The sequence below is a fragment of the Oreochromis niloticus genome, linkage group LG5 (assembly GCF_001858045.2).
Source record: "Oreochromis niloticus isolate F11D_XX linkage group LG5, O_niloticus_UMD_NMBU, whole genome shotgun sequence".
NCBI classification, from domain to species: domain Eukaryota; kingdom Metazoa; phylum Chordata; class Actinopteri; order Cichliformes; family Cichlidae; genus Oreochromis; species Oreochromis niloticus.
This window is the reverse complement of record NC_031970.2, coordinates 11,560,754-11,579,461: the sequence shown is the minus strand read 5'-3', so window position 1 is coordinate 11,579,461 and position 18,708 is coordinate 11,560,754. Positions and strand designations below refer to the sequence as shown.

Genomic DNA, 18,708 nt, shown 5'->3' with positions numbered 1-18,708 from the left:
GCTGTCAGGACCCCTCCTGCAGAGTTTAAATCAGGGCACAGTAGTGTAGCACTATCACATTAACAGTGCCATACACTGCATACAGTAACACCTCCAGGGAGGTATACTCCAGCAATCACCAAAGAACCTCTCAGGCTAATGGTGGCACCTTTGCCTCCCTGCACTTAATGAGCATAATGTCCTCAGGAAGAGTGATATTCGCCTTGCACTAAATGACATTCACTTTCCACAGAGTTCTAATATTGTCCGCTGAACAAATAGACAGAATACCTCTGCACAGCTCATTGACTTCAGAAAATTGATTTGATTCTGTTTGACTTGAGGGTCTATGTTTTACTGTAAAATGGATACTAGTACTGAAGTCAATTCAGAATTTCACTTGATAAGATAAAAATGCTTGTTCAATATGTTATTTGAAGCACATTGCCTCAAATCACCTACTGCCTTTTTTTTTTTTTTCAAATGGATGTGTGGCAGTTTCTCAGTTTGTGTGCAACAGTATCAAGTACATCTATAGTATACACCTGTGCCCTGTGAACACATTTTGTACTTGGGTCTGTGCTAGATGACCTAGTGTACGCTAGAACTGAGAAACAGTTTTTAACTGTGTTTTTCTGTCAAAGAACCTCAACACCACTGTGGCCCAGGACTGGTGTCTGGCTCTGCAGAGGCTTATCCGCATCAAAGAAGAACAGATCCAGAGTGCTAACAAATGTCGCTTACGCCTGCAGGTGCCTGGCAGGCCAGACAAGTGAGTATTTCACATACAGATGTGGATCCAAGTAAAATGTACTGTTTAAGTGTATATGGCATGAAGAGTAAAAAAAAAAAACCCAAAACAAACAAAACTCCATTAACAGTAGTTCAAAAGTGTTTTTTTGGTAAATGGTTTAAATGTTCAAATGATGAAATTACCAAACACTGACAGAACCTGGCAGTCATATAAACCACTAAACGATAACACCCAGTGATGAGCGTTTTATAACCAATGATTATATTAATTAGTTATTATATTACTGTGCATGTTCTATCACCGTGGAGAATTAGGCTTATGCTCGGCTAGAATCCATGCTCCCTATGCTTTGCAACGTTTTTATTCTCCCATGCCAAGCAGCCGCCGAGGCTGATAGATGAAGCCCATGCGCAACGCAAAAAACTGCAGTTCCTCAATTGGACACTTGAGCTTGAGTCATTTAAAAATTCCAACACTATAGTAGAAATAAACCTATTTAAAATCTAATTGAAAAGACATTTTTGGTCTTTATGATTTACTACTTTTTTATATAACTGGTATACAACATATATTTAAACCATTTAAATTATATTAAGGCTTAAAGTTGTGATTTATTCGGTTTTTAAAAACACAAAAATCTACAACCACAATTTAAAAAAAAATTTTGGACGGTTGTGTAAATTGCAAATCAATACAGAATGCAATAAGTTACAGATATTGTGTTTTAAACTGACAAAAATCGAAAAGAAAAAATGGCAGAAAAATTCTAAAAACATTCCAGAAACATCTGGAAACTGTTGAGACCAGTTGCTAGATTGGTGGGAGAATAATGTTGTCCCCTTCTTGTCTGATATAGGATTCTAGCTGCTTCTTGGTTTTCTTTGCTCTTTGTTTTTTCTGTTCCATGTCATCAAATGTTTTTATTTGTTAAAGTCTGGACTGCAGAAAGGCCAATTCAGGACTCAGACTCTTTCATTCCTAAGCCTTGTTGTTGTAATAGGTGTATTATGCGGGACAGTATTGGTTTACTGAAATATTCAAGGTTGGTCTAAAAACTCTTTATATACTTTTCAGTATTGATGGTGCCATTTCCGTATGTACAAGTCCATACAGTCAGGCTTTGTTATTTTGCTCTGATAACGAGCTGGGTGGTCTGTCTTCTCTTTAGTCTGAAGAACATGGCTTACATTTTTTCAGAAAAAGAATTTCAAGTTTTCCGTTTTCTACTTTGCCTCTTTCAATTTAAACGAGTCTTGGCTCAGAGAAGACAGCAGCGTTTCACGTTCACATATGGCTTCTTCTTTGCATGGTAGAGCTTTACCTTACATTTGTGGATGGCATGGCAATCTGTGTTTACAGCTGCTGGTTTCTGGAAGTGAGTCCATGCAGTGATTGACACGACAGAGTGAAGTCTATTTTAATGCAGTGCTGCCTGAGGGCCCAAAGGTTATGAGCATCCAATACTGAGTTTTGACCTTGTCTCTTGCACAGAGATTTCTCCAGTCACTCTCCATCTTTTGATGATATTATGTACGTATTATTATGATGATAAGAAAGTCAAAGTCTTTGCACTGGGAAACTTTATTCTGACAGGGCAGTTTTTTGCAGAATGGTAAACCTCTTTGAGGTGCTCTTTTTTTATACCCAGTCACATTGCTGACCTGTTGCCAATTAGCTTAATTAGTTGCAAAATGTTCCTCCAGCTGTTTCTTTTTAGTACCATTTACTTTTCCAGCCTTTTGCTCACAACTTTTTAGAGTTGTGTTACGGCCATTCCATTCCATTACTAGCATAAGCTGATTACAGCTCTAGGGCTTTTCTAATGGCTGTCCACAAACCGGTAGCTGATTTCACAGTGGCTACATCCATCTTTTATATACAGTCAGTTACAGTTCCAGCTGGCAAAAGCTGTGGCTGGAAGCTTTCTGTTTTTGGGTACATTTGTGCATATGTTGATACATCTCACAACATTTCTTAAGTGCCTTGAGGAAAAATTTACAGCTTTGGCACAAAAATTCACTTGGACTCATTTGATTAGATTTTAGAGTTCAGAGGTTAATCTCCTTTTCCAAGAACACAGTATCTCAGGAACACTTGAATTCATTTATATTTGCAGTAAATGCCTAAATTCATATATTTTTATATTTGTTAATGTGAGAGAGGCAGAAAATACTGGAAGAACAATATGAAGGGGTAAAAGCAACAGGAACTGTGGTAACATACATCCTCTTAGAACCGTGGGCCAACAGGCACCTTGACCTTTTGCAAATCAGAGGTGCGAACAGTTTGGTCTGTCGTGACTGGGTAATTACCCAAGTCAAATAATTCATTTTATTCAGTGCTTGGATTGAATAATGAATTGTCTCCACAAAATGTTCCTTTTTGGAGCGTTTAATGAGAAACGTTTTTTGCTTTGGCCTTTACTTAACTCTTGGCCCCTAATGTGTAATTTTTATGAATTGCCCGCTAATATCTTTCTTCATTTACGGTGTGTTTATACTGTCCTGAAATGCAAAATATTCTGTCCTATAATTGGATTTCCTGACTGTGGGGTGCCCTAATATAAATGTTGTACTCTTATAGTTCTTATATTTAGTTTTATTAAGTCACAGAAAATTTGTAAAATGTGATACTGTGAACTTTCAGGCATGTTTTCTTCAATAGTCCAAACACAAAACAACATTAGATTTTTTATTGTCTTAGGTTAAAATACAAAGCTGCATACAATGCACAGAAGGTTACCTTGCACAGAAGTGCTAGTGTTACATGTTGAGGTGCATCCTGGTGGGTGGATTGACTAATGAATGACTGAACACCTACTTAGAGACCAACAAAGACGGCAAGGAGAGAGCATATGAGTAGCTTAGAGTGCTGGAACAAGAACTGGAAAATAGCAAATAATGGCAGATTATAATGGATTCCATTTCGTGGCTTCTGCTGGGAATAGGATAAGAAAGAGGCAAGGGAGGACAAAAAGAGAAAGATTGCGATAAAGAAGCCAGAGCCCTGCTGAGACATACTAAGCAGGGGGAGGAGAGGAAGAAAGAAAGAGTGAGAGTGATGAGCGACCTCCCCCATGAAAGATTTGGCTTGGTGCCGGCAGGGCAGCGGCAGTCAGAAGAGTGGGCCTAATGCTTCAGAGCCAGAGAGAATCTAACTGTGCCAAACCAAGCTAAAGTGACAGCTTGAGCAGCGGAGCTGTGCAGATCACTTCTCCCACATCTCCCAGCTTCCTCATCGGCTGTCACACCAGGCCTGCAGGGCCAATCTGCTTACTCAGATGTTTGGTGGAGCCAGATGCCACGCTTACAAGAGAGTCCCCGAATTCCCCTTTAAGGGGTCCCCTATTTGCTGAGTTCCTGTGATAATGTCATTAGCAACTGAACTGACAAGGAGATTTCCCACCCCGACATATGTCCAAGCTGTATATTTGTACTTAAAAATTCAATACTGTAGAGCAAGACTCGTGTTGAAATCATACTTGGAGTTTTTGTGGTGACGTAAAAGATAACAATGTCAGCTGAAAGAGAGAAATCTCCTGTAGGGAAAAAGAGCCAATTCTGGTTGTGTGATAGCAATCTAATTGAGGCTGGGCCTCAGTGCTGGGTGGCTGGACCGGCAGTGAGCCTCGGGGCTGGGGTGACAGGTGGCACAGCGGGTACCCGAGCCATTCTGACACTACCCAGGGTGCAATAGCGGCAGATTGTAGGGGAGAGCAGTGGACAGACTGGCTCTGTTTCTCTCAAACACACACACACACACACACACACACACACACACACACACACACACACACACACAGTTTTTTCCTTGCATGTCCTTTTTTTGTTTTGTGACTAATATGGTTCACAATTTCTGGTTCACAGTCTGTGTTTCTTAGAAATACACACACACACACACACGCACACACACACACACACACACACACACACACACACTGTTTCCTAACTGTGTTTTTCCGTTTTGTAACTAGTATGATTCATAAGCATTACCCTGCTTCCAGCACCTGTATGTTACGTGTATTCACATATACTTCCCACTGACAAATGCAACTGCAAAAAAAGCAAGCATGTATTTCACACGATGAGGCACACACATTATGGGGCAGAAACATAGATACACACTCTCGCATGCAGAGCTAAGCCTTTGCTCTGCTGGTGAGAGAGTGGGACCGCAGCAGGGACCCCCTGTACTGAGTTGGTCCCCTCCTGTCTGGCCGCAAGCGACTCTCTGCAGTCAGGCAGCACATCACAGCCTCCACACTGCAAACAGACGAGTACGTGGAGAGAATCCCGACTGTTGCCTCAAAGGCACCAGCCTACGTGTGACAGCAGTTCATTAACATCCTCTTTTACTGCGTCTGCAGGAGCAACCACAGGCATAGATTCATGGACCATACTGGCAAGCGATAGATACAGAGTTCAAATTTCATAGTTTAACCAAATGTGTTTGTTGCTTCATCCACTTACACCACCAGAACAGCATACACAAAAGAGCAGTATTATAAGCCAGAGAAACATTTTTTTTCTTCCTTTTTTTATTTAATGGAAGCTTTTATGTGCCGAATGCCTGCAAGGCAGGTGGCAGTACTTTAGCTCGCAGTCAGATGACTGATTTCTAGCGCATTCTGACTGACAGTCTTATCTTTGCATCTGTACAGCAGAGGTTTTTCTTTGATTGTTCCACGTGTCTAACAAGAAACATACAGAAGGCATGACATGATATTAATACCAGAAGCCCTAGTTTCAGGAAAAGGTTTCTTGCTTGGACTACAGTCTTGGAAATGGTGTTTTCTTTAGCTTTAGATTAAAGTTATTCATGCTTTTTCCAACTCTCAGATGTTTTCTGTCACACAAATAAAAGGGGACTAAAATAGAATTGAACTTTACATTACTCTTTTAGTAGGAATTGACAATTAATGACAAGCAAATCTGCCGCTTGAATGGGCAGCAAACTAACTGAATTGTTTGCAGGGAAGGGCAGCGGAGTAACTAAATAACTGGATGACTCTTTTAATTAAGCACAGCTGGACTGAAGAGAAGGGATCTTGTGTCGGCACTTCTGTGATTTAGTTACCAGTATCTGGAACAACAAGACATATATATACTGAGGTTGGCAGGTGAGGCAAATCATCAGGCTGGTGAGTAAAAGCACACAACAGAGTGAGGATCCTGGCCAGCGGCCTAAGTACTGGAGAGCATCCAGGGCAGCGGGAGACACTTGTGTCCCAAATTTCTGAAGATGGCAGTGTTAGTATAACATCTGTAACATACTTGTGAATGCATACTTATGTGAAAGGCACTCCACCTTTGCACCTACCTGCGCTGTTCTCCTATTTATAGCCACTTTTATCCAGGGACAGGTTGCTCTTTTGTTTCTTTTTCTCCCTTCTTATTCCCACATGTACAGTACGCACATTCGCACAAGTATGTGGCAAAGAATAACCACCGTTCTCTACTTTGAGCTAGTTATCGTTTGTAGTGGGGCTGGAGCTGAGGGGCACCGAAGACACGTTTTCCTTGGTCAGCTTTAAGTGGAAACATTTTACTTACTGCTCGAGCAGTCAGGACTGTTGGAGGAGTATGCTCTTATTAACTGAAGAGGTATCTTACATTATCTGAACCTGTTTCCACAAGAACATATTCATAAATAGCTTTTTGTTATGTATTGATTTTTTTTGTAGAAATGCTTCTAACCTTTACACCATGAATTTTAATTGCTGGATACTACTCAATTTAGATGTCAAATGTTCTAAAACTTTCTTTTATTTATATCTCCAGCGCCTGACAGTAACATCAATTAGATAGTGGACGGCCCACTCAGCTGTCTGCTCTCCTCTTCATAGTTAGAAAGATATGATTCTTGTGAGTTAACATTAACTTTTCATAATGCAAAGAAAAATAACTTGTACTAACAACAACTCTGCCAAGCTCACAGAAATCTTTAAATGAATAATTCCATATAGCTAGAGAAAGTGGAAAAAAACCCACTTCACATCTAACACTGCTTATTTTAAATGTAGCCTTAAGCTGTGGAATAAATCATATAATAAGGTCACATCACCCTGTTAACTACTTTAACTGTAAACACCGAGGCAACCAATTAAGATGAAATTAAATTAAATTTAACCATGTCCTCTAAGTATAATTCTTTTGTGTAGCAGAGATATTTCCACTACAAGGATTGCAGGCTGACTTGAGACTTGTATTAATACAGACAAGCAGATATTTACTTGCGATCAACAGTATCGCAGATAAAACCACAGTGTATGCTGTCCGTGTCTGTTTTTATTGTGTCATCTGCAGGAGGGCTGTGCTGGTGCTGGATTCACAAACATTTAAGTATCAAGACTGCTACTGTGGCGGTTTGAGCATTCATTCAGATTTTAGGCCCTCTGGAAGTTGTAACCTGCATCACCAAAAGCCAAACACGATTTTGCACATTATCACGAAACGCCTCTATAAATCAGATTCGATCCTGACGCACTTTAAGTGTATCTCTCCTGAAGTTCCATCAAGTCCTACCCGAACTAAATCTGAATGCTTCCCTTAGTTATCTGACTTTTTGCAGAACAAACTTTCTCTTTGATTCTCTGGAGGACGGGGGTGAACTGAAGGATGGGTGCATGACAGGCTGCCACTCAGCACTCAATCCTACATCTGTCCCGTCCTTGTGCATTAGTATCACACGTGTGCTTCGGCACTGACCTGCTCCCATAAATCCATTGGGCGAGCGCCTCTCTTCGCTCCCTTGCCCCGCTTTGCCCTCTCTCTGTTCCCCTCCCCTTCCCTTTTCTCGTTACCTCTCAGCCTTTCTCATCTCGCCTCTGCCAGCGTGCCCGAGTCTAGTTCTCCATTCTGGCAATGCACCACACCTGCACTGCGGCTGTCAATCAGAGGGCAGGAGGGAGGAATGGAGACTGCGCTCAGTTTAGCATGTTTGATGCCGTGTGGGCATGAAGTGTTACCTAAGGAATGTAGCCAGGAGAGTAGTTGTATTCTCATCACACCCTGTCTACCCTTCTGTCTTCGACAAATTGCCTTTCCTATATTTAAGCAGCAAATGGTATGAATTACACCTCTTTGTGAAAGGTCCACTTTTTCAACATGTCAAGGAAGTTTGAGATCTTAGTTACTTTATTCTGTTCCTGTCTTCAATCTCTCTCTCACTATACGTGTGTGTGTCTCTCTCTGACGTTTTCATCCTTCCTCTATGAAATTAAAATTAATTTGTGGCGGACAGTGGCAGGTATGACAGAAGCATAATATCCGACTGCGCACTGCTCTCCACTCAATTACCTTCTAATGATTCCTGAGTGTGAAATTGTCTTTCTTATGTGTGCCTGAGACCCTAGCCCCTCCCCACCCCTTTTTCTGCATTCCCTTGCACTTTTCTTTTTTTTTTCTTTCATTGCCTCAGAATCACTGCAGAATAGCTGTACAGGTGACTGAAAGTAAAGCATTATTTTGGAAAGCTGCTTAGCGCTCTAAAAAGATGTCCCATCCTTGGCCAGACAATTTACTTGCACTTCCAATAAATCCTGATCAACCCAGGCACCACACCACCGTCTGTCCGTGGTTCAACACTGACTGAGTCATCGTTAACTCGGGGCCAGTCTCTGCCAGTCTTGTTTTAGACTGCTAGGAACTTAGAGGTTATTGTATTTGACTGAAAAGAGAGTGAAAAATCAACACATGCATGACTAGTGGTCTCGAGCTGACAAAAAACCTGACAAAACAGGATGCTTGAAGAGACTAAGTGTTTAGACAGGCGTCTCTTACCTGGGGATGAGTTTTGTGTTTCTAGCACTTTACACAACCTTTAAGTAATGGCATTCAAACAGAAAATCTACTTTAAAACATTTTGCTCTGGGAGAGACCTTGCATTTCACGACCCATTTTGATACTGGGTTTGGTAATGACTTTTGGAGTGTTTTCTATTGGGTGGGAAAACCCGCTTAAAGCTTTTACATAAGACACGCTCAGTGTCACAGGCATAGGTCTTGTTTCAGCACCAGGAAGGAACACATTAAGCTGAGAATCTTGGGGTGTCGAGACCTTAATTTCCTGCCTTCAGGTGAATTTTAATGCACCAAATTGGGCCTTTTTTTAATGCAAGAACATTCAGGCACTAGCTAACAGTTTAACATATACTGCAGTATAATCCAGTGAGACTAATGCTTTCAAACAATTACCCTCAACTTTTATCATTTACTGTTTACTGCTGAGTCAGCACACATACAGGTATGATCCTCTTTTATCCTTTTTTTGTTTGTGTGATTCCAGACATTAGTGAAAGGTAAAATTTCTACCTGATATAGCACAATGGTGCTCAAGCGCATGGCAACCGTGCATAGTATATAAGGCATTTGAGTGCTTTAAGCTTAAGCAGCCAGTAAGGCTCAGCCCATAACAATTTGACTGACGTTTATTTGTTTACCGCGCATGGTTTTTTTTGTTTGCAACCCAGGACTAGAGAGAAAAAGAAATTGACCAGAGGGGATAAAGGAGACACAACACCAGCTGGCTTTAAGGCTAATGACAGTGTTAACAGCTGGCAAATTTAGGGTGGTTGGCTGTGTGTTAGTGAGGAGTCAGTGCAAGTAAAATATTTTGTCTTCACATGTTTGGACTGCAGTTTGCATTGATAAAATTCAGATTGTTCTGAATTAAAATTGTAAAAACTCCTTTGTGCTATTTATCACGAATAATTTTCTGTTTTCTGTTGCTCACTTGTCAGTTTGTTTCCTGGCACTAATTTTGTCAGTTGTTTGCTTCCTAAATCTGAAAATATGCACATATTCAGAAAATATGGGAGAATCTTGATCATTTTCAGTTGTCGGCACTGTTGTTTTTATTGTTTTTTTATTTTTTACTTTTTTGAATTTTTATCCAATTTAAAAGTTAGCATTTTTTCCTTTCATATTATACATATTTTAAACTCATGTAATTTTAAAAGGACTTTATGAAATAACCTTTCTAATTCTACGTGCTGGCTACCTTGAAGAAACAACCTGTAAATACATGTAGATACTGATAACCAATATTACCATAAAGCATTGGAGGCAAAATGCAAATTTGTATAAAGGCCATAAGCAAACTATATTAACGGGATATAAGGATGCAGGTCATTTTTCAGCTTTGTTTAACTTCAAGTTATGAGTTCCTAATGGAAATGCACATAAACAGAGCAGCTAGTGTTGTTCAGGGCATTTGTTTCCTCCGGTAAATTATTCCCTTTCCATTTATTCAACTTTTGAGCACCTTCATTAATTAATGACTGTGTCTTATGGTTTGCCAGCATAGTGTGTATTTTGAGGATAAAGAAATGCCCAAGTCACTCACTTCCTGTCTGCACTCCATGTAAGATATCTACTATCTTTGTCACATGAAGACTAGAAAAGAGTTAAAAGAAACTTTTCTTGGCACTCTAATAGCAGAATCATTTTCTGCTAAGTTTGGTATTCATAAACTTGTCTTTCTTTTAAATTGAGAGATTAAAATCTTGTTTTTTAAAAAAAAGAAAAACTAAGAAAACTGTTACATGCTGACTAAAAGTATATTAATTTAAAATGAACATGTATTTCCAAATTTCTCAGTGTGTCAAGTATACAAATCCTTCATTCTACCGGTCATTTTGTTCCTCTATTCCCTTCACACCTATACTATCTGGTCTCCCACTGTGACTGAGTTTCTTTCAAAAGGCTCTAACTGATCAGAGCCTGTGCTGGTTGTGCCAGTGAAGCCCACGCGTTAGTGGCATTTTGAACACTGGAGGCTACCTATAAGCGATTTAGTGGGACCATGCTGTGTGATCATCACAACCCAAACTGAATGTTGACGTGCAGGCTGAAATTATAAAGCCCCAGCTTACTGGACTGAACTGCTGTAAAGCTACAAGCAGGCAAGCAGCTGTTATGACATAAAAAATCTTGTTGTATTAAACTTAAAGTCCCATGAAATGAAAAATTTCTTTTGGTGCTCTGTTGGTGCCGTTTTTCTGAGTGTATTGTTCTGCTTTCTGTTTTTATATAGAACATCTCGAGAATATGTCAAAAATGTGCTTTTGCTCTCTTTCGTGTGCCTTTAAGGTAATCAGCCTTGTAGTGCTTACAATGTATTAATAAAGATAAATAAAAAGAGGTAAATATAAAACAAGTTCACCAGTTTGTCACTTTAATTATGTGTTAAAGCAGATATTTTGATTAGTTTAATTCACAATTTAAACACATTTTTAATCCCTTTTTTTTGGCATTTCTCAGCCAGTTATATACTAACGCATGGCCTCAGTTTGTTTTGTTTGGTTAAGGTCATTACTGCTTGGTAGTGCACAGAAAGGAGTGATTACATGCAACAGTTAGAGTGTGATTCCTCTGCTTTTAGAGCTCCATTGGTTGAATCCTCCCTGCTGTTTTGTTTTGGGGATCAAGAACGCCTTTGCATTTATATGTTTATTTAGTTGTTTTACTGCACCAGTAACACTGATGCAATTTTCAGTTCAGTGAAATGAGACCTGTTAAGCATGCTGTTTTTTTTCCCCTGTTTTCCTCATTCTGGTTTAAGCTTCATGCTTTCACAATAATGTGAATTTGAATTTGTAGCCTTCTGTTTTGATGTCACAATGATGTCAGGCCTACTTTGTTGTATACCACTTAAAATGACTCCTGGATCCCAACAACAGAGACAAAATCCATCCATTCATTCTTTTATCTTTTTATCCAAATCAGGGTTGCAGTGGGGCATGGAACATATCTGCGCCTCCACAGCTTTAATAGGGTGTATGCCACAGATCTAACAGAGAAACAGACAATCATTCACACCTACTGTCAATTTAGAACAACCGATTAACCTAACCAGCATGTCTTTGACTGTGGGAGGAAGCAGCAGTACTTGGAGAGAATCCATGCAGGCTGGACAGGAACATGCAAACTCCACCCAAACGCCACCAAATTGCACAAATATAATAAAAATAGAAGAAATAATACCCCAAAAGTGTTTGTGCTATTGCTTAATAATGCCTTTTGGCAAATATGTTATAAATAAAATTCAGTATATTAATGCATATGATGTCTGCATCCATCTGAGGCTGAGTCTGTGTTTTTTTTGTGCATGTGTTTTCTCCACCAGGTCAGGGCGTCCTGTCAGTTTCATGGTGGTCTTCAACACTCCTAACCCCCTTAGTAAGATCTCTTGGGTCAACCGTCTGCACTTGGCCAAGATTGCACTACGTAAGCACACACAAACACACACATTCACAAAGGCATACATGCAGTCTAACACAAACAGAAAGGATTACAAAGTCATTTCTTTTTAAACAGGATGATGTAATACAATGAAATGCAATGACAATGTTTTAAGTCAGACGCTCAGGCACATCATCAGTGTTTGCTTCTTACTCTATTGGCTGAGTACTAAGTATTACGGCTTATGTGAGCAGAGAAAAGGATTCTCACTTGGGTCACCTGAAGTTTATGTTGAACAATGAAGCAAACTGTTAAAACGACGTTACGTTAATACAGTTTTCCATCTGTCTGTTGTGGAAACAATCATCAGTGATCATTCAGGAAAGATTCCCGCCTAAGAGTTAATGATGTTGCCTTGTAAGGATGAAGGTTACTATTGTCACTGAAAAAGCATTAGCTTTAGAACTGTTTTATAGCTCTATATCCTACCATTTTTAATGCAGCAAGTCTTCTTTTTTCTAATTCTGGACATCACGACTGGGTATCAAGACTTCACAACGTACACATTCAACATAGAAAGAAATAAAATTGGCCAGACCCTGCCCAGCAGGGAGCAGCACAGTTCTTCTTTATCTCCCTAACCTCTTTCCTCTAACCCTTGTCTTGCTCTGCCCAGACTTTTGCCTATTATGCAATCTGACCATGCTGTAGTACAGGAGATCTTCCTGTCTTTGGTTCATCAGTGCATTCTGTCATCCAGTGGCAAAAGCAGAAACAAGACTCTCGAGGACAGTAATCTGCTTATTTATCCATGAAGGCGCATTTTCAACTTAATCACCACCTCTGTTTCCTTTTTCCAATCCTTTCCGTCTCACTGTATTGCCTTGAGCACTTTATATGTCACATACAGTTTATTCTGGGTTTGTTGTGCGTGCAATGTGTCCCCTTACACAGCTCTTGTGCAAATTCAATTGCACTGTGCATGCTGTTGGTCTTCCAACAAAGCTCTTGTGCAGTTTTAATTTTACCGATGTGGTTTCTGCATTGAGTGTTAGCACAGAAAAAAAATAGTTTTCGAAGGTTTTGTAGCTAGATTAAAGAAAACTCTATGAAATGTCTTGTTTAGATAAGTGGCCATGTATTTGGGAATGATTTAATACCCCTACTGGGCTTTGAAATGAACAGGGGGTCGGATAAATCTTAGTTGTGCAATGGTCAAGAGGAAATTTGAAATGTTTTGTGCTTTACAGGAGTTTTCCCAAAAACTATACTTCTGCTGTATCTAGAAATTCTCCAATCTTGCACATTACAATAAAAAAACAACACTGGATTCTTCCCATGTGCTGCCAGCCTACCTCTCGCAGCAGGGGTATAGAGGTGCAAGAAGCATGAAGTGCACCTGTAGACCCTCCAGTAGAGCCTGCTGTATATGGTTTGTGTCAGAGTGACATCAAAGACATCAGGCTGAGAGCAGAGGATTCTGTGGTGGCAGTGAAGCGCAGCATCCCCAGTCTTTCCTTGTTGCTCACACCTTTATCAGCAACACAGCAGGCGTACTGATGAGGACAGCACCATAGTTATAACACGCAGCTCTCCTCCCCTATGGCTTCTGTGTGGACATGGGTATTATTCAAAGCCAAATCATGCAAATTATCCATAGTTGTCATACTCACAAGGAACCCCCATGCTGCAGTTATTACTCATTTATATAGACCATCCATATCAAATATGAATTCAAGAGAATACTGAGGAGAATACAATGACCAGAAGAAGATTAAAAGTATGCAATTTTAACCCACTGTGCTTAAATTAATCCAGTAAACAAAATATATTTGGCATTCACAGGGGAGGAAGACAAACATTGAATTTTCTCGGTTTATTGGATTTGACATCTTTAGAAAGAACCTGAACAGCCTGAAGACAATGGATAAAATGCTATCAAAATGTAAATATTGTATTGTATTATTATTATATTACTGTAATGTTTATTCACTATAACGGCAATGTCAGCACCTATCTGTGTTTGCCACGTTACCTTTCTACCTTGCAGCGTCACGTGCTTGTCACTGACATTACAATTTTCCTTTGACTTAGAAAAGTGTCACATCTTTGACATATCTAAGATTGTAAGATTTTGGGCCTTTAGCCAACACTGCTATCAAGGCCATGTTACCATGAGAACTGCAGTAACATACGTCTAGATTTTACCATCACCAACATGACAAGCAGTCAAGTGTGAGGAGAACAAGCTTGAAGGTACAAGGAAAAGTAATAAAGTAGCAGAGTAGGGACAAGGAATGAAATAAGAGCGAAGCGAGAAGTACAGAGGAGATGTTGTATGGCAAGATGAGTTCAAAGAGGGGAAAAGATAGATTATAGACAACCTCCCGCTGCAGTCAAGATATCAAGTAATTATGTGATTACTACATATCACGTTCAAGACACGGATTTGGGCAGTGTAGGCTGGAGGAAGCATGAAGACCATCTTTCAGCTTGATTCCCTGTCAGTGATTGACAGCATATGTGTTTTTGATGATGTTTGCTTTTTTGATTGGATTATCAAAAAACAACTAGGGTTAAGTCTCAGATTTTGTCTCAGGATAACATCATATATTTACAAAGAACTTAAGTTGCAACATTATTTTTTTGGACTTTAATATATACATAAGCCTTGGTTCTTTCAATCTGCAGAGCTCCGTGGTGTTATTTCATGCTCTTTTGACTTTTTTGCCCAGAAATGATAGAAGTAACTCTCGTATTATGCATCATACAGCTGTATCAGTGCAGTTTTAGGATCACTGCAGTCTTAACTTACCAGTGGCATGCACAAAAATGATGCACATAAAAGTGCGAGCAATTGGAAAAAGTCGTGAGCAGCACAGACTTGAGAAAAGTTGCTTGTTTTCGTTCTATTTTTTTTTTTTTCAAAGTAGTTGTCTGGGGCCATTTTACATTTCTCTTACCCTTGAAGAGAGCGAGCCAGAGAGAGGGAGAGATGTAAGATATTCACAGCTGACAGTACACACAATGTCTCTGTACTTCATTTGCAATCACAAACTGAAACTAATGGAAATTTTTAATAGCTAATAAGGGTATAGAGTTTATGAAAACAAAACAAAATAATAAAAAAACCTTGTTTACCTAAGCTGGTCTAAAAACATTTTCCAAAAGTATAAATTAAATGAGCGGACTGTAGTTCATCTTTCTGTTTATTTGTGATAGCTTCTATAGGATTACAGGAGTGCAGAGGACCCCAAATGCTGTAAAGTAAGCGACACCACATGCAAACCATAAATGACTTTTGAATATTAATACACAGTTTAGTGCTTATTTTATTAATCTAGAACATATGTTGTGCAACTAAATAGATTCTTAAAATTTAAGCAATTCTGACCAACTGTCTAAAATCGTCTTGCATCGCCAATTTCATGAAGACATGCATTGGTTTATTCTTGACAATATTCGTGTGACCAGCTGTTACACTTATAAATTGTCTGTTGTAAAATATCTTCATTAATTTAGAATCGGGGTCATAATTCCACAAAATATATATTTTTTTCCAGTTGATCACAGAAGCATTTAGATCACTTACATTACACCCGTTTGTTAATGGAGCTGCCCTGTGACCCATTGGTACTCAGCAAATCATTCATTTCAAAACAAATGGTACAGGGGAGGGCAGGGAGATGGATTTCATTGAATCCCTTGGGGAAATAGATCAGCACCAACCTGGTCAGGATGACAATTACGTGTTAATTGTATTACAACCACACTTTGCCTTCCCATTTAACCAAATGTAATTACAATATGGGAGTTGTTGATTTAATTTCACGGATGGCGTGCTGTCGTCGAGGCTTCCTCATCATTGCAATCGTAGGCAGGCCTGGCCTGTGCTCAGGGGAGACCTAGAGTTGAATCAGCATTTCAAACGCACCGAACCATGGTCTTGTTTAGTCTGAAATGGGTGCCTTGCTTCGAAATGTCCCTGAATAGTGGACAACACAAGTAGATAATGTTCGCATGCATGATTTAGTGAGCGATTAGATATCACAAAACTCATTTTCCCAGACCCATCTTCACACTAGTGTTTATCCTGTTACCCCCATTTAGAGAAAATACGGCTCCATCACTCTGACGTACTTGGTGGCCTTCCCTGTGCGTGCCACATGTGAATATCACTGACTTTTAATGACATTTCTGTGCACTGTATTTAAGTCTTATTAGTGTTTTGCCCATTAACAATGGTTTGTTGATACATTTTTGTCTCTTAACTCATTGCACCTTGATCATCCATAAACCTTTGGTTTCTTGGTAGTTTAAAAAAACTACCGCATGATGTGCTTCAGCAAGATGTTTAAAATGCTCTGGTAATGGAGCTTTACATATGCTTATGGCAGCAAATTCTGACAAGACATGCTTCCAGAAAACAGTTTTTGTCACTTTTGAGTGCATGTGGTGTAGTTATGAGGCCTAGAAATAAAAAGTGAGAATTATCCTATGGTGGTTCCTTGCCAGGAGCCCTGGGGTCCATTAATAACCTGGTGTGCCACTGCATCTTTTATGCCTCTCCGAGTGGCCCTACTGTTTCTGAAGGGTCTTCGTGAAATAGCCAGAAGCATTGCTTAATTAATGGGTTTTCTCACTGCAGAATTAATTGCTTCCTTCCATGCAGTCCCAGCTCTTTCAGGCAGGGTTAAGGCTGCAGACTTTGATGGCCCTCACAAGAAGAACAAGAGGCCGTCAAATCATGAGAGACTGTCGCTGAGACATTGGAGACAGAAGTGGAAAAATGAATGAGGGTAAAGAGAGAGAGAGAGATGGTGAAGTTGTGTGGGACTGTGTGTGTGTGTGTGTTTGTGTGTGGAGGTGAGAAAGTGGCGGTTGTGGAGGGGGGGTGAAAGGATGATTGAGACAAGCAATCAGTCCCACTGCAGGGAACAGAGGGCAGACAGGGGGCTGTTGCCTGCGGTTACACTGCTAAGTGTGGCGGTCTCTCACTTTTTCCCTCGTACGTGGATCAATAGATGAGTTGAGTGCGGCTTGGGGGTTCTGGCACACACTCTGACACGCCTTCTTAATCCACTGTGTGATAACCTATGCCATGCCGATGTATACCACACAGCAGACAAGTAAGGGTAGAGAATACAAAATCCACCCGGTCTTATGGGAGACCGTCAGGGGTTTACTTCCATTAGCCAAGGGATTTAGATTACTTGGTTGCTATGGTGACTGATATTGTTGCATCTCTTCAGATAACATTAGTCCACCCTACGTGGAACTGTTATCTTTTATTTTTGTGCCAGTCAGCTAAAGAAGGTGGAAAGATTTCTTTTGAACACCTTTTTTTTTTCTTTAACTAAACATTCAAGGAAAACCTCCCATTTAAAAAAGGCATTCATTGGAAGGATTTTCTGTTAGCCCTAAAATTAATCTGTCAGACAGCAGAGATTATCTCCCTATCTCACTGTGCTCAAACATGGGAAATGTTTATGATGAGCAAACATTATCACGGATTTAATTAACAGATCCCACACTCGCATTGATCCATGGGAAATATCAATTGCACTGGTGTATTTAATTAGTCTATATCTTTGGCCTTTGTGTCACAAGGGTTGATAGAGTGCCATGATCTGCAAATTAATCTTAATCAGCAAAAGACTTGAAACAAAAGCATGATAAGAATAAAGAAACTGAGAAACTAAATCTCCCTACTTAGTATTCCAATCCAGAAGCTTTACAAATGATGTTGTTATGAATAGTTATGGTACAGTAGCTGGGATTGAGTAGAACTGACCATGACCTTTAGTTTGTGTAATCTCATCTTTCACATAGATTGCTTTTAATTAACACTGTATTAAAACAAACATCACCACTGGAAATCACTGCAATTTTTTTTTTCTTTTTAAGACGGTAAAATGTTATTTGAAAAAATACAGTGTTATGATTTAATTGTTTTGTTAGTGTCTTGTTACAATAAAAACTAACGCTGGTATAAAATGGTCAACAGTGTTCCATTAAATCCTTACGATGGAGATTTGCAGGAAATGCAGACCGAGAACAGACTGAATACTTCAGTGTCATTAGGGGCTAGAAACAGCAGTCACGTATAGATGTAACTCCATTTTTGCAAGTGGGAGCATAGCTCAGTAATTGACTTCAATATGGTTTACCCTGAGATAATAAGTGTAGCCCTTGCCCAAACAGGTGGTAGCTTGCCCTGCAGAAGTGCCATTAGCAGTCATTTAACTAAGAGCACACTAATAGAACCATAGCATCCGGGCATTTGAATTTAATATGTACCTCAGCCCCCTGGTGAGATTATGATTTAGTAAGCCTGCTGGTGCGAGAGTATTTGCCTGTAAATGGCAAACTGAAAGCTACATTTTGACTTCTGAATATTTTCTCAGTCTCTCTATAGATTTTTCCCAGGAGACTACACAGAAACACAGGATTTGCTGGTTTAGAGGAAACCCAAGTGGTTCATTTGAAGATTTTGCAAATAGCGCAAAAATTAAATGTTAAATATCAAAGGAGTTAGATTCATGGGAACTACAATGTTCTTGTAATCTGTCAAAGGTTGTATCTGTCATTTTTTTCTTGATTTATTATCGTGTATATTTGTAATCCCATTTAACCAATGTGATGTAGTTTGCATGTGACACCAGCGTGAAAGACCTTTATGGTAAGCTGCCAAATGATGATGATGATATGATTGATTTCTCATGTTTTTGCATGGGGGTGAGGCAAACAGGAAAATCAGTCAAAATCTAGTTATCTACATGGTCTGTGATGT

General features: G+C 39.6%; 1 protein-coding gene across 4 annotated transcripts in view; it reads left to right on the top strand.

Annotated features, from left to right (window-relative positions):
• Positions 1–18,708, top strand: part of arhgef10la (Rho guanine nucleotide exchange factor (GEF) 10-like a) — a 112,618-nt gene that overhangs the window by 47,438 nt on the left and 46,472 nt on the right. For all 4 annotated transcript variants that reach the window (XM_013272861.3, XM_005469644.4, XM_005469643.4 and 1 more), the window contains 2 exons: positions 624–751; positions 11,860–11,960. In XM_013272861.3, the coding sequence (XP_013128315.1) occupies positions 624–751; positions 11,860–11,960 (229 nt within the window). The remainder of the gene's footprint in view (positions 1–623; positions 752–11,859; positions 11,961–18,708) is intronic.